At 28.6% G+C, this 17,330-nt stretch overlaps 1 protein-coding gene across 2 annotated transcripts in view; it reads left to right on the top strand.

Moving 5' to 3' along the window:
- The window catches only part of LOC129965435 (eukaryotic translation initiation factor 4 gamma 3-like), a 125,916-nt gene that overhangs the window by 32,151 nt on the left and 76,435 nt on the right, over window positions 1-17,330 (top strand). For both annotated transcript variants that reach the window (XM_056079296.1, XM_056079295.1), the window contains 10 exons: window positions 2,436-2,569; window positions 2,648-2,764; window positions 3,749-4,046; window positions 6,833-6,966; window positions 7,045-7,176; window positions 9,226-9,273; window positions 9,442-9,648; window positions 12,926-13,069; window positions 13,180-13,256; window positions 13,347-13,524. In XM_056079296.1, coding sequence (XP_055935271.1) covers window positions 2,436-2,569; window positions 2,648-2,764; window positions 3,749-4,046; window positions 6,833-6,966; window positions 7,045-7,176; window positions 9,226-9,273; window positions 9,442-9,648; window positions 12,926-13,069; window positions 13,180-13,256; window positions 13,347-13,524 — 1,469 coding nt within the window. The remainder of the gene's footprint in view (window positions 1-2,435; window positions 2,570-2,647; window positions 2,765-3,748; window positions 4,047-6,832; window positions 6,967-7,044; window positions 7,177-9,225; window positions 9,274-9,441; window positions 9,649-12,925; window positions 13,070-13,179; window positions 13,257-13,346; window positions 13,525-17,330) is intronic.

Genomic DNA, 17,330 nt, shown 5'->3' with positions numbered 1-17,330 from the left:
GCTCACTATTAAAAACAAATGGTAATAACATTAAAATTCACAGTTTATATGCATGATAGTTATGAACTTTAAGAATACATATGCGAAAAATAGCTACCACTTTTATTTTAAAGAATTGTATACTTATATTGGAATGAGAGAAAATCTGTTTTTCATAATTTCTTGTGTGTTTTCTGCATGGTTGTTGCAACTTCTATTGTTATTGGCAGTTTCATTGACTATATCCAAAAGAGTCGAGCAATCTTTAGAAGTCGTTTGCCTGATTCATTCAGGTTGCAGGTAGTAAAATTAATGAAATGGGATTGTCACAAATTGCTAGATGTCTTGCTTTGCCTCCTAGTGTAGTCAAACGACTATGGAATCAGTTACAATTCAAAGATCTATTACAATTCATCTATACTCTCCAACAACTATGAAAATTCCATAGATGCTATGGAAAGTAGGTTAAAACTACATAGTTACGAATATATAGTGAAAAATTACAAAAAACTACAAAAAAAATACCCTGAAAATACTCTTTTTCTAAATCTTTGCTCACAATAATGCTAGTGCTTAGTGAAACATTTTTTTGCATTATAAAAAAAAAAGTGGATTTTTTTTCCTGTATGAATGCAAAAACACTTGAGTCCCTCTCAATTACAAAATGCATATGGACTATTGCTGTGATGTCAAACTGAGCAATGATGACTTTAAAAAATTACAAATGTTTGCTATTTAATTAAAAAAAATGTAAATGTCTGATAAACAGTATCAATTTGTTTGATCAACAAATTGTATTATGTTTTTTTAAAGTAAAATTATTTCACTTATATGTTTAGTCAGTGATAAATATCTGTTAAATAATTTAAATTAATGTTTTAGTTAATTAAAATTCTTTGGAAATATTTATTTTTTAATAATTTGTGGATATTTTTATATGTAATATATTTATAAAAAGTGCTACAGACGACAGGGTAACCAATGTTGGAGGATATATGTATCTCAAAGACATGTTTCTGGTCAACATGAGTATGCAACACCAGCGAGAGATTCTTATTTAGCTCTTATGACCCAAAGAAAAAGAAACACTGCTGTTTCTCTACTCATAGAGATCATTTTGTTGCAACAGGGACATGAATCTTCACTATTATTTTGCAAAGATACATTTACATTGCAGGTATGCATGCGAGACAAGCAGTTGTGTGTTTCCTCTGAAGCTAAGATCCAGAGCTGCCCGTTTATAAAGAATATGTCTCCTGGATCAGTCAGCAATGGGCTTCTGTATTGCATTTCATCAGATGATTTGGAAAGAACAATGCACCAGATATGACCAAGCTAACATTATTGAAATCCATAGTTATGTTTGTGATGAAAGAATGGTTTGATCATGGATCTCGGTGGTCACACTGACCTGCATGTGTTTCATGGAAAAACTTTGAATGTTGTTAGATATCTTGATGAGATACTTGATCATATGTCCACCCATATACTGCTGCCCTTGGTTATGATTTTCCTTGGATTTATTACGATACATGCGATGTACGCGATTTGTTTGAAACTACTAAACTCTAAGATTTCAGCAAAAAAAAAAAAAGACAATTTTAATTGAATTAAATGGATTTAAACTCTTCTTGTAAATCATAATTTCATTAAAATTCTTTTCTTACAACTGTTGGTACTACTTTATTATTTTGTCCCACAAGCTAACCTGTTCCATATCAAGCTAATGGTATAAAAGAATATGATATTCTAGCATTTTGGTAATTAAAGAAGTAATTATTTATTTAGTCAATACTAAATATGGCCACAATAATACGGGACCCCACAGATCTCGGTGTATTGAGGACTTTATTGAGGGTCGTAATATAGAATGAATGAAATGACCAGCTCGATTCCTAGATCTGAATTCAATTCAACAGATTACCTTTGAACAACTTTGGGAGACAGGTTTCTGCTTTTATTTCTTCTCCCAAAGTTGTAAGATTAGGAAGAAGGAGCTTTCCATTTCGGTGATCAAAAATTAAATCTCGGCATGAAAAGATGATGCCACCTATACATTGCAGGTGGGCACATTCCTTATTATAACCCATTTTTATTATGTTTCTGTGATATTTTTCTACTGAAAATTTTGTACTGTTTCCTGCTAGAATGGAGTTCTGAACATATACACATGCATGTGCGCACATGGCAATTAAAGTTAGAAAATTCGTTTACTGTTTCTGGAGGTTTCTTTTTCTGAAAATTATTTATTTTTATAATCTAATATAATATTTTTAAAATTATAGATAGGTTTAGAAAATTATAAAAATATTTAGTATCAGAACAAATTACTCAACAGTATGTATTGTAAATTGTGATTTTATTTTATTAACTAGGAATTATTGTTGTTTCTTGGTGTGTTTTTTTTACCTTAATAGTCGTTTCATTTGTATGATTATAATGGCATCCAATTTCAGATCAGTGGAGTCCCCTGAATCCTGAAGGCAAGAGACAATATGACCGAGATTTTCTTCTGCAACTGGCAACTCATCCTTTGTCATCATGCAAACTAAATGACATTCCTAATGTGATTAAATATAAAGCATATAAGGTAATAAAAGATAATAATTTCCTTTTATAATTTTATCAATTTATTTTTCTCTTATCTAATTTTGAGTGCATTTTATAGGTTTATATACAGAACCCTCCTACAAAAAAGAAAAAGAAGCCTGCTGCTCCTGCGATGTCCTCCTGTGGTGAACTTTTTGTTCCTAAGTATGCACCAACTGCTCTTATTACTGAAGAGGTAATTAAGTTTCCTTATTTTTCTGATATGAGCTTTCGGTGCAACATCTTAAAAATCTTCTTGCAGCCACTCTGAAATCCATTTACTCTGCTTTAATAATTTAACTTTTGTGGTTTTCATTTTTTCAGTAATCAGTATTGGATCTAACTCTTCTCTTTTGTTTTTGATTTTATATAGAAACTCATTTAAAATGAAAAGAAGCCTACTTTGTTTTAATATCTGAATGCAGACTTATGAATCTTTTATACATGGATTTGCATATTCTGAAGGAATACTTAGAATTTAATTGCTGTTGAGGGTTTTTTTTTTTTTTTTTTTTGTCTCTATGTGTGAGAGAAATGCCTGTAGAAATTTTCATTTTTTTTCATTTTTACTGAAATCTCTGTAGGTTCTAATCCTTTTCTGTTTTAAGTGCAAAGTCATGTACGTTAAATCTATTTAATGTAATGAATTTTTAGTTTCTTTAATCAAGGTAAGAAGGTAATATTGATTGATCTGGACAATCCAGCAAATAAAAATACCTTATTAATCCCAGTTTAGATTGTCAAATTTGAGTATCAAAACATGCTATTTCAACTTCAATGCCTTGTATATAATCCTTTTTATTCAAACTCCAATCATAATTGCATAAATTGTATTAATTTCTTCATAATTAATAAAACTAATTGATAACTCTTTCTTTAATAAATTATACCATCTTTAATTTTAAAAAATTTATTTATTATATTATTAATATATTAAAAACTACATTTTTTAAAGAAATATTATTCGGCATCAGCTTTTGTAAGCAACTCATGGTTTTCCTTTGATTTTTTTCATGAGTTTGATTAGAGTGAAAGACGTTTATATAAAGCATAATAGTTTTTAAAATACTTATTAATAGAACTATATATTGAATACTTTTATATTAAGAAATTTTTTGGCCAATTTAGCTCCAAAATTAACATATTTATATTAATTTTTGTTCATTATTATTTTTTACAGCCTACAACTGCATATTCAGTCCTACCTCATCCACCTACAGCAACAGCAGCTTCTACATCTGCACCTACTACGAATTTTAAAAGAAATTTATCATCTTCACCAGCAATGGATAGGGAAATTTTGAATACAATTCCATTATTTGAGGAGACTTTGATTACCACACTTCAAAATGATGTACCGGCAAGTAAGCCAGCTTTTAGAACATCTTCTGTATCACCAAGGACAGATATCAAGGGCAAGGAGAATGCTATTGAACCTCAGCAAAATAAAGTAGTTTTGAAATACAGTTATAAAGAAGGTAACAAGATAATTTGTTATTTTTATTTTTAAAAAAATCTCTGAAGTTAACTATTTCAATACTCATTATAAATTCAGATTTTTCTGGAGCAAGTATATTTTTATGTCTGATTTTCATTCTTAAAATCTTGAAAAACTGTATGCATGTATACTTTGTATCATCTGAAATAAAATTTTAAAAAAAATGTGTAATATATATCTATACTTATAATAAAGCTCAATGTGTGTGTGTGTGTGTGTGTGTGTGTGTGTGTTGGCGCTCTACAGGCCAGACCGTTTGACATACAGCTGCCAAATTTGGTACATGTATACCTTGGAGGTTGGGAATGTGCATCTGGGGTTTCTTTTTTCGAATTTTTAATTAGAATTTTAATTATTAATTAAAAACTAACTTTCCCGCCAAAAAAATCTTCCATTTTCCCCACCGCCAACTTTTCCGCCAAAAAAATCTTCCATTATCCCCAGCTCCAAACGAGAAAGGCTTCAGTTTTTTTTTCGCCCAACAGTAATGAGGCTAGTGTTAAAATTTTTCCGCGGATTATTTCAATCGGTTCTGTTTATTTTCTTAATGTTTGATGCATTTAAAATTAAACATTGTTAATGAATCAATCTTTCAGATTCATTCTGAAGTACTTTTGAATTAAAATAAAACAGAATAAAGGAAATTAAAAATTTCTAATCCGCATAGCGTTACCCTAACTGGCGTAGAAAAAATCACGTATTTGCGTTACGTAACCGGCGAAGAAAATTCACGCATGCGCATTCTGTTCTGATTGTTGCCATGACAACGTTATCAATGGATGATTTAAATTATTTTTGGGTTAGTTGCATGCTTTTGTAAGTAAATTGTATTTATGTTAGTTATATATTTTTTGTATATGCTTATAGTTTTAAGTACATCGTTTTTTAAGTAGTTTTTTTAAAACCTGTTTTCAACCGTTTATTTTAAACGATTCGTTTTATTTTCTTAGTGTTTGATGCATTTAAAATGAAACATTGTTAATGAATCGATCGGCTCATGATGAATCTAAGAAAACTTTGTTGACCAACTCTTGAGATATTACATAAATTTAAAAAGATATTCTTTAGTGCCCATAAAGTTTAAACGCTGAGTGACTCTATTTTCAGTAATCAGATTATAAAAAAATGCTTTGTTTCAGTAAAAAATATTATTATATTAATTGAAGATAAATTCTTTCCACTTTAATTTAAAGCATAAATTCTACGGGTGCTAACAGAAAATGAGAGAGATACATATTACGTTATGACTGAAGGCCTTTATAATATTATGAATGAATTATATGATAATCAAAATTTGAAGTTTTAAAATATTTTGATGAAGAAGCTATTAAAGTAGAAATTGCATAAAATATTTAATTATTAAAATTTTAACGAATATTAAGATTGGCGAACCGGCTGGTCGCCAAAGGCGGCTAGTATAATATATTTACATACATACATCCATACATACAGAGTGTCTCAAAAACCTTGATCACAGCTTTTATTCCTTAAATTTTGATCATAGACATGTACTGTAAATTACAAAGTTGCGTAAAAAAAGGTACAAAATATAATGAAATCGATTAAAATTTTCAGGGGATTAAATTAAAAAATATTTATAATTTAAATTTTTATACGAACTCCATACAAAAAGAAATTCCCACTGAGTAAAATGTGCCCTATCCTCTAATAAGGTCATGTACAATTTTTATGATGAAAATTCTGTTAAAACAAAGTTAAGAGAAGGATCAATCACAAATTAAAATGCAAATGTTTACAGCTTCATTGCAGATGATGCGACGCAGGAATGCATCATAAGAAAATTAAATATTCTTCATAATTTTAGTTTTAAATACATATTTTAAAATCTATTCTTCCTGAAAAATCCTTTAAAATTTTGTATCATGAATTACATAATATAACTTAAAAATAGCACAGTCAGTGAATTTGTAAAAAATCTTATGTAATCTTTCATTAAAGTAATCTTTCCTTAAGTAATCTTTCTTTTATGTAATCTTGTTTTTAAGTTATTATTTCTACACATTTTTAATACTTTTGAACCAATAAATAGTAAAATTACTATTTATTTATTCAATCATTACTTTCATTGTTAATTTATGTACGATCCCCAAAACACGAACATTCTATCTTTTTTCTCTTTGCAAACTCATATCCAGGTATCGAAAAGTGGTTTAAGTCGGCATTTATGTAGTTTCATATCTGTGAGACTTTTTGTGATGAAATGCTGAAATTTCATACATGACTTTATTAGAGGATACTGCACATTTTACTCACTGGGAATTTTTTTGTGTGGGGTCCATATAAAAATTTAAATTTTGTATTTTTTAAAGTTATATGCCCTAAAAACTTTAATTGATTTCATAGTAATTTGCACCTTTTTTTTACACAACTTTGTAATTTACGGTATATGTCTATGATCAATATTTCGGGAATAAAAGCTACGCCCAAGGTTTTTGAGACACCCTGTATATATATATAACTTTTGATGTCAGAAGATTTATATTCACTTTCTAGGATGCTTCTTTTTACTGCAATCCTTTTTTTAAGAATTTTATTCCAGTGTTTTTTAATGAATTCTGAATTATGTCTTTTATATTGAGACTTAATTTCTTTAAATATGAATTATTATTAAAAAAATGTCTTAATTAGGCATATAACTTAAAAAAATATTTCCTATTAATATTATACTTTATTTAAGCTGAGCTTTTTTATTTTATACTTTAACAGTCGTTTTAATTATATGATTATAGTAACATTTAATTTCAGATCAGTGGAGTCCTTTGAATCCTGAAGGCAAGAAACAATATGACCGGGAGTTTCTTCTGCAGGTGTCATCCGACCCTTTATCATTATGCAAATTAAACGATATTCCAAATGTGATTAAATATGAACCATATAAGGTAATAAAAGATCATAATTTCCCCTTATAATTTTATCAATTTATTTTTTGCTTGTCTAATTTTTAGTGCATTTCATAGGCTTATCTACAGAATCCTCCTACAAAAAAGAAAAAGAAGCGTGCTACTCCTGTGGTGACTAAAAGTGGACAGTTCTCCTGTGGTGAGCTCTTTGTTCCTAAGCATGCACCAACTGCTCTTTTCACTGGAGAGGTAATTAAGTTTCCTTGTTTGTGTGACAGAAACTCTTGGAGCAACATCTTAAAAATCTTCTTTTGACTACTCTGAAATCCATTTACTTTTTTAATTTAATTTTTCAGTTTCATTTTTTCAGTAATCAGTATAGGATATAATTCTTCCTTTTTGGTTTTGATTATATATGGAAACTTATATAAAATGGAAAGGAACCTGTTGTGAATAGCTCTATACAGACTTATGAATCTTTAATACATAGATTTGTACATTCTGGAGGAAGCTTGAAATTGTAATTGCTGTTGAAAACTTTTGTGTGTATGTGTTAGAGAAATGCCTGTCGATGTCTTCATTTCTATCGAAACTTCTGTAGGTTCTAATCCTTCTCTGCTTTGAGTAAAAATATATGCTTTAATTAGGTCATGCTTTTAATTTTTCATTAATTATTGTATCGCACAATGAAACAAATTACTAGTTTCAAATGCTTAATGAATTAAAAAAATTTCCACTTTTGTATACTTTTAATAGTAATTATTTCTTAGCTTTGAAAGGAATCTAAAACTATGGAAAAAATTTTATTATTACACTCTCATAGTCACCTTCGCCAGTCCGATAGTTCTATTGATTTATGAGTTAAAATGAGTCAGATAAATCAATAGCATTTAAAATGTGTTAATTGTTTAAATTAGATAGCATTTTTGTATTTAATGTTAGTAATCTGATTTTAAAGCAATCTGATCAAGTGATTTGCAATTGATGTTTTTGAACACTTGGACTCAGAAATGTCAGAAATGCAAAAAGTAAAGATATTTTGATTCCAATTACCATCAAATGCATCAGTTTGTAAGTAAAAATAACTAATGAGAATGAATACTTTAAAACTTTCTTGCATATTCTATTAAAAATGTTATCTCCTTTTCCCCGCAAAAAATTATGCATCTCGGCCAATTCAAGGATCTCTGTGAATGCTCAGATTTTTATTTTCAAAGGCATGAATCTTCAGCTATGTAAAGGATATCCATGGATTCCTGTGACTCTGTTGGATACTTTTTAATGCTCAAGAAATGTTTGGAGAATTTCTCACCTAGCATGCATGGTGAAATTAGATTTTGTTTACCACAATCCTTAATTGACCTTGTAATTGTAAATCCTTATCGATGACAGCATCAATTTTGTTTGAAGTGATAATGTTTTTTGTTATAGACTTGAACGCTTTCTTTTGCCATTCTGCTGATTGCATGAAATGAGTGTTATGATAAAATACGCAGCTCAATTCCAACAAAATATCTCACAAAATAATTAAAATAAAAAAGTGAAAATAAATTGAAATTTATGAAAATTCAATTTAACGATGCAATCGAGAAAAATGAAATGGAATTGTAATATATTTAGTATAGTATTTGTTGCTTTTACCTCCAACAGAGGGCACAATGTAAAGCAGCAGCATCTGTTAGATTTCATTATCAAAAACAATAAAAAAAATGTTTTTGCCTGTTACATTTGTAACATCTATATAATAAGTGTATAAAACCCCACCTATATTCAAATGAAATGTTGTGTCAAAATTTCAAAGTAATCGATGAAGAACTTTCGGATATTATTGGCTTTGTGCAAATGAACGTTTATATTTTTATTTATATATATGATGAATAAGGCCAAAATAAAGCACGTTAGCTCCTATTTTTTTTCTCTTGTGACTGTATATTTAATATTAGAATTAAGTTTATGGCAAATGTTTAATCCCTTTATTTATTTATTTTTTGTATTTAGAGTTTGTTTTATTCAAAGTATACCTAGGAATGTTTAATTTGCTATCCAAAATTCATCCATCTGTAATTCTTTGTTAGCACACTGATACAAATTAGTTAATGAATTTTATTGATTATTGGCCTGAAACATGTATTTATTGAATAGGTGGAGCTCAGGTACTGATGGCACTTCGATTACCACACTATACACCATTTATTTAATTTGGTATTGAGTTTTGTTCTTTGTAAGAAGCAAACATTTCAGTTGTGTTTCATTAGCAAGTAGACATCTATTTTAATTTTATTTTGTGTCATATTACAGCGACAACATGTCTGGAAGCCACTACATATGATTGAAGAACTACTTAATGTATGTTATTTAATGTCTTTTTTTAAAGATCTTTTTAGAAATTTATGAAAGTTGTATGATTTTATAACTTGTAATCCAAATTCTATATTATCTAATAGTATTTAATCATTACTTGATTGCATGTCTCTAAAACTGCTAATAATTTCCACCTTTTTTGTTACTCTTTAGGAAAAGGATAAACTGAAAAGAAGTGTTCTAGGTGTATTGAATAAATTGACACCTCAGAAATTTGAAACTTTGCTTGCTCAGTTGAAAAGTATACCTATAGATACAGAAGAAAAATTAGCTGTAGTTAGCAATTTAATATTTGAGAATGCTATAAATGAAAGGAAGTTTAGTGCTGTTTATGCTAAACTCTGTAATCATTTGGCCTTGGTAAGGATTTCGTTTCTCATTTGATTCAATTAAATCTATATTCAATGGGTGCATTTTTTAAAATTAGAATTTTAATATAAACTCATTATAACGCTCGTTAGAAATTTTATTTCAATAATATTTTCCATAAACTGTATATGTCATTATTGATTCAATAAAATTTCTTACTAATTTCTGTATCCTCTTCAATCCTGAGGTACACATATGTGTACCTGCAATTTTTTTCACTTTTCTTATCTGGTAAAGTAAATTTTTTCGAAATAATGCATGCATTTCAACATTTATGAATGAAGCTTCCATTTTGCATCAATAAATAACACTATAGTTCTATATTTTTTTCATATCCATAATATATTAATTAGAAATATAATGAAAATGGCATAGAACAGAAAACACAACAAATATAAGTACATTTTTTAATATTTATTATTAAAATAAACGATTGTATATATTTTTTTTTATAAAATACTAAGTGTCTGGTTAAAGTCAATACCAAATTATATCTTGTTATCTATAATAGAATCGGTGAAAATACAAATTTTACTAAGGTACACATATGTGTACCTCGGGCGCTTTCGCTCCCATTTCCTGACTGCTTACGATTTATTGCACTGTTTATCTTTTGAGCGCTTGTTTTCAAATTGTCGTTTCTTGCTCTTGAATATATTGTATATCTTATTTATAATAAATAATTCTTATGTTCTGTAATGTAGTAAGATGTAAATTTAAAAATATTATTTAGAATTATAGAAATTTAATTTTATAGCTGTCTTGTAGTCAGTAATTGATATTTCAATCTGGCATTATGTATAGAATATACGGAATTTTATAAGCTAATATTTTTTTTTCACGCCAAGTGGCTTTAACTCAAAAGAAGGTTATTGAACTTTTAGAAAAAAGTGATTTTAGGGGAAGCCATAGAATTTCTCATGTATCGAAAATTATGAAACCTGGCACATGGGATGAATGGGTCTCAGATGATAATCAAATTTGCTTTGTCAAGTAGAAAGATAATAAATCCGTGACTCTATTATCCACATGTATGAGCCAATTGGAATAGGCAGAAGATAGTCAAAATAATGGAAACAAAAAGCTGATGTAAAATAATCTGCTATTGTAAAAGCATATAATATGGGAGGCATCGATCATTATTTTGCATATTACCGGTATGCAGTTATTACAAAAAATGACCGATGCGAGCATTCACGCATTATGTAGATGTAGTAGTTGTCAATTGCTTGATATGCTATAAAATGGTGATAAAGTGACAAGCAGAGCTATTAGGAATGGAGCCAAAAATGTTATGAACTTAATGCAATTTTGAATGCATATAATTTGGTCCCTGTTGAGGTCCCCTGAGGGAATTCTCATCAGCAGCAAGAAAAGAAATCAAGAACAAGTAAAAAATCATCTTTGAATGAAAACAAATTAATCGATGAAGGCTCATCAAATGATGGAAATGCAACTAAAACACCATTGGAGATTTCATTACCACCATCTGGTGAAAAATACCTCTAAAAGAGCAAGAAAAATTGTCCCTTCAAAATTAAAAAGAAATAAGACTAGATATGTCAAGCCATCTACAACATTACATGGACAATAAATATGAATCAAAATGCAGGTATCTAGGATGTAAATCTAGAACAGCCAAGTGCTCAAAATGCAGTATCTACTTATGTAATATTTTTTAAAAAATTAAATTTCATTTAAAATAAGGTTTAATAGATTATTAATATAATAAATTTTGTATTTTTTCATTTATAAGGCCTTAGAATAGGAAAAGTATAGCTATTAAATAACCAGGAAAATTATTATTATTATTTTTTTTTTGTCAGGGATGCTTTAACTTGCTTAAGACCTGAGGTACACATATGTGTACCTTAAAATTATGGGACTTAAAATTGTTTGATCAGCAAATATTTTTTTCCACAAACTATTGAGATGTAACAAAGGTGAAAGATCTAGAAATCAAATTTTTAAACTAGTTTTAAAAAATTCAGGGCTAAAGAGGCTATATGTGTGAATACTTTTATATTTACAAGTAGAACACATTTAAAATTGCACCACTTTTCTACTGGGTAATTGTTCTTTTTATTTTAGAGATTAAGAAATTTTTTTTAGATTTTTCAGTATATTATCAAAAACATTTCATGCTTTCCATTTCTGTAAAACACTGAATTCAGCACTTATTTTTTAAATGTTGGTTTCCAATGGATATCATTTAATTTGTTGTGAAAAATATATTTACATTTATTGATAAAATTGGACCAGCAAAATATATGTGCTGATTTGACTCAATTCGATTAAAAATTCGCTACAAAGGTCTTATGCTGTTTTAACCAATTGCATACTAAATATTCCCCAACTATTTTTAGTATGAAAAAGAAATTTGGCTAAATCCAGATGTGTTTCTTGTGTCAATCCTTTGTAGCTCGAAAATTATCCAATCTGTTGTAAAATAGAACTAAAATTAATACAAAATGGGATGTTAATCTAGCTTAACTAAAATAAATCCTTCCCAGTAATCAAAACAATTAACTTCAGTGAAATTTAAATATTGTTGCTAATTTGTAATTTTGCTTCCCTGTGCAATTAGGCTGATATTCACAAAAAAAAAAATAAATGTTTCACAGATAATTTTACCTAATGCTTAATAGAGCAATTTGGCTACAAAAATGAGAATAACTCCCTTATATTTGGAATGTTGGTGATAACTCCCTTACAAGTTACTCAAGATTCATAGTTGCATTTGGAAGATTCAATATCTGTCACAGGAGCTATAAAAGTAGAGGTAAACACACACATGTGGAGTGTATTGTCTCCTTCTAATTTGACATCCAACAAGTTCTCTCTAAACGTTTAATGCTGTTGCAGTTGTCTCATGATGATTTGTTGTTTGTATGCTTTTAACTGCCTTTTTGTGTTCGGTTTGGCTATATTTTGATAAATATGTTTTCTGGCTTCCTATTAGAATAAAGTTTCGAAATCTGTTATCGAGCTTGTTGGATGTATCATCATACATTCACTGGGTGTATTTTGTGTAACAATATTTTATTCTCAAATGTTCCAGTTTCATATTGATTTAGAATACATTAGGTTGTTGTTTTCTTTAGTATTACGTTTTGATTCCAATTTTGTTGCAAGGAGAATTGTAGCACAGTTTAATCTAAATGGCATCTTAGAAATTTTGCTGATTTAAATTATGCTGAAGAAAATCAGCAATTCCATTCTTAATAAGTTGTTACATTTAAAATGTAAAAATTTCTTTTATTTACAGATTAAGGTTCCTACATCTGGAAAATCCGGTACCCAAGTGAATTTTCGCAAACTTTTGCTCACTAAATGTGAAAAGGAGTTTGAATTCTATAGAAGTGATGAAAAAAATGAAGAAAAAACGAAGAATTTAGAAGCAGTTGATCCTGTAAGTTATTAATATGGATTATTTGATTTATCCCTACTTAAATACTGATTGGAGAAAAATTATCTCATTATGTCTGAAAAGATATTTTCAATTCTGCATTGCTTTTGTAGCACAAAAGAAAAGAGTTACAAATTGAATACGAAGAAAAGGAGAGAAAGATTAGGAATAGACAATTAGGAAATATAAAGTAAGAATAATTGTTATAATTTTATTTGAGTACAATGTAAATATAATAGTGTATGGTTCAAATAACTTTTGATTAATAATTTTTTTTTAGATTTATTGGAGAGTTATTTAAACTAAAAATGTTCATTGAACCAATTATGCATGGATATATTAAAAAGCTTCTAAATCAAGCTGATGATCTGTCGTTTGAATGCCTTTCTGAACTTTTAAAAACGATTGGTAAAGAATTGGATGGTAAAGGCACAATTAAAATGTCTTGTAGCAAGCAGGTATATAGGTTTTATTCTTATATTTTTTCTGTTAAAATAAATAAGTGGAGACCAATTTTGAATTACATCTTTGATACTCTTATTTCATTTTGAGATTAATATATATTGTGATAATTGCTACAGACTCGTGTTTTTTCTACTGTAATACATTCTAAGAAAAAATACTTGAAAGAAGTCTAATTCTACTGAGTGATTCCCCTGAAACTTTCATACATACTATTTAATAAATTTGTTATTCCAAATTCCTCCAGATTAAATTGTTGATCTTGGGCTAGGTGTTATTTCCATGAGGGCTTAGGCATTTATTATCAGATTTTTGCAATTTATATACTTACAGTTGTACAGGGGAAAAAAAAAAGAAAAGAAAAGTTGGAGAAAAAGGAAAAGAAGGAAAAAAGATACTTGCAGAATAATCACATGTGATTGGCAAACGATAGTAATGAAAGAACCTATAAGATAGTTATTTGACATGCAGTTAATACACAAGTACAATGAAACTCATTGTGCATTTTAGACGTCTTTCTTTCTGTCGATTGAAACAGTACAATTATAATCACAAAATCATATGCTGTTTGAATTATTTAACTTTTTTTTTTTTTGTTATTGTTATCATGTTTATGTGCAAGTACAGATTTATAGATGGTCAACCCTTTGACAGATTCGATTCCAAATTTATAATGTATCTGCATATTAGATTTTAAATCTCCATACTATATTATATCGATCTAACTCTCCTCTTTTTGTTTCAAATCATGTTATTTATATTCAAACAGTTAGGCAGACAGACCTTCCTCTAAATTCCTTTTGCTTAAAATTTGATAGAAATCTACAAATTTGCTATAAAGAACATATACCATATTTGAAAAATCTAGTTTTTCAATCAGTTTTGCTTTGTGTTTACAGATATGCATACAGACTTTCTTCCAAAATTGGGTTTTTTTGGTCTTAGGATTGTCTCAAACATAGAGATTCGTCAAAATCTCGAGTTCGAATTTTTTAATGATTTTGATACTCTCTTCATACTGCTTATGCAAGAAAATAAATGGAAAGCTTTTGTTTAAATGTTAGTAATATTTTCTGATTTAGTACTCTAGAGGGGACTGGTAATGAAATCTATTTCCACTGTAGGAATTAAAATAATTTAGAAAGTCGAAGAGGACAGTTCAAATTTTTGAATTACTATTAGGTTGGGGTGGAATAATCAGTCATGTTTATTAAGATGACAGATTGTTAAAATTTTAAAATAAAATTGTTTGTGACCCAGGGGATTCAATAGCACATCATATCGCTCAATATGTTTCAGATTTGCATGATACCATGTTGTTTTATTCAATATTCAACAATATTATAAAATATTGTGAATTATATTTAATATTGTACAATATTGTATAATATGTGATATTTGCAGAAAAGTACATGAAAATTTCATACAACACACCCTGAATATAAAGATGTTAATCTCCTTTTAAAAGCATAAAATATGTGAGGCTCAATCAAGGCCTTGAATACCATGAACACTCAAATTTTTATTTTTAGAGTCTGGATTAGGAACACTTTGTACTTTTTTTTATAGTGTATAAATTTGAGTATGCACTTTAGACATCCTTTTTTTTCCTCTGATTATTACCAAAATTGTTGTAGAATACAAAATATCATACATACCAAAGCACTCGTACCAAATTTCATTTATTTAAGTTGTTGCATTTTCGGATTATCTTGCTTGCGCACATTCAAATTAACAGACTGGCTGATGATCAAGACATTGATGGATTAGTTCTTGTCCATATATAAATCTGTGGATCAAATGTTGAAAATGTGAGCTAGATTTTATTTATTTAGTTCCGTCTTGTGATTTGTAGTCACCATGTTCTCTTAAATATGTATAGATAGATAAGGAAAGTTTCTCTACATGGATTTTGCTCAAAATTGGATATAAATCTATTAATTTGATGTTTATAGATCAAATTTTTCATCATTTTACTCGTTATGTGATTATGTTTATGAATAGACATAATTCCAAAAGATGTGTGCTTCAATTTCAGGAAGATTCATCAATTTTTCAATTCAAAATTTCAATTAATTCATCAAAAGTAATTTTTTTTCTTGGAAAGCTGTGTAACAATACTGAACTACATTATAAAAAGGAAACTGAAAAATTTGGCATTATTTAGTAATTATTTAGTATTCTTATGTTCAGAGTAAATAATTTTTTTTGTCAAAAGATCTATATAAGCAGAAGTTGAGATTAGGGATTGCAATACCGAGATACCGGTACTTTAAGCCATTTCTACTATTTTGTAATATCGGTATTCACAAGTTTAAATACCGCTTTTTCGGTATTTACTAGAAATTTTTTTAAATTGTCTTCACTACATGTTCAGGGATCGCCAACATAGCAAAATAGTATACGTTTTTGTTTTTATGGCTCCCTAATGGGCGAAATTAATTAGACTGTGAATACAAAGTTGCATCTTACAATCAAGAGAAGTGATAAAATACTGTGAATCATCCAAGGAGGAGGGTCAAAACTATCCTATTACAGCTCCGAGTGATACTGCACATGAGCAGGATTCGTAGTCTGATATTCGTATCTGTGAAAACAAGGTTGTAGTTGTGAAGAAAGGGCGTAATATTTAAATATTTTTTTTAATTGGCGAATTTGCTATTCACATTGTATTTCATATCATACTTTAGGGTTCAAAATATTTTTCAGATTTATTATATATATAGTCATAAATAATAACCCATAATAATGAATAAGAATAACTTTTAAGAACATAAAAAAATCAGTTGATAATACTTCGGGTTGGTTTCATTATTTGTATGATGAAATGAATATGGTGGCACAATGTAAAAAATGTTCCAGATTTATTAAAGTGAACGGAAGAAGTACAAGCGAACTCCATACACATTTAAAAACGAAACATGATACAAATTTGTTAACGAGGAAAGAATCTAATTGCGATAAAGATACAAATTTAAGAACGGGTTTTAAGCCCAAGCCATGAGGGATTTTAGATTATTTTGAAAAAAAAAAATAATTAGGTGAAATTATAAGTAAAATGATAGCAGTAGATGGTTAGCTATTTCGATTGTTTTGCATTTCTACTGAATTTAGAAAATCACTATCCGTTAGAGGTTTTAAAAATCTACCAACATCGATTAACACTATAAGAAGAACTGTTATAAACTACAATAAGGGTGTTCGCAACTCTTTGAAACACGAGCTAATACAGTTAAAAGTAAATGGTGAAAATTTTAGTCTTACATTTGATGAATGGACAAATGTAAGAAATAGACGCTATTTAAATATAAATATTCATTCAGAAAAAGAACATTTGGAATATAGGACTTACACGTCTCGGGAAGTATGCCAGCCAAAAAATGTGTGGAAGTGCTTAAATCTAAATTAGCGAAGCCTGAATTATCCCTGAAAGAAGATATTGTATCCATAACGACTGATGGAGTAACAGTTATGAAAAAAGTAGGAAATTTGATTGGTGGAAATAAGTAATTGTGCTATGTTCATGGAATTCAATTAGGAGTAATAGATGTATTATATAAAAAAAATAAAGAACAGAAAAACCCAAATGCTGTAGATATAGAAACTTCGGATTCCGACTTTGAAGAGAGTGCGATTGATATTGACAATGAAGATAATGACAATGTAATTGTTGAAGAAGATATTGCTAATGAGGATAAAATATTAACCCATCAAGAATTGCTTCCTATAATTTATAAAGCTCGAAAAATTGTTAAAATATTTAAATGTCCCCCTACAAAAAATGTCATATTATAAAAATATA

This window comes from Argiope bruennichi, chromosome 4 (assembly GCF_947563725.1).
Source record: "Argiope bruennichi chromosome 4, qqArgBrue1.1, whole genome shotgun sequence".
Classification (NCBI taxonomy): Eukaryota; Metazoa; Arthropoda; class Arachnida; order Araneae; family Araneidae; genus Argiope; species Argiope bruennichi.
This window is presented reverse-complemented; position numbering and strand designations above follow the sequence as displayed.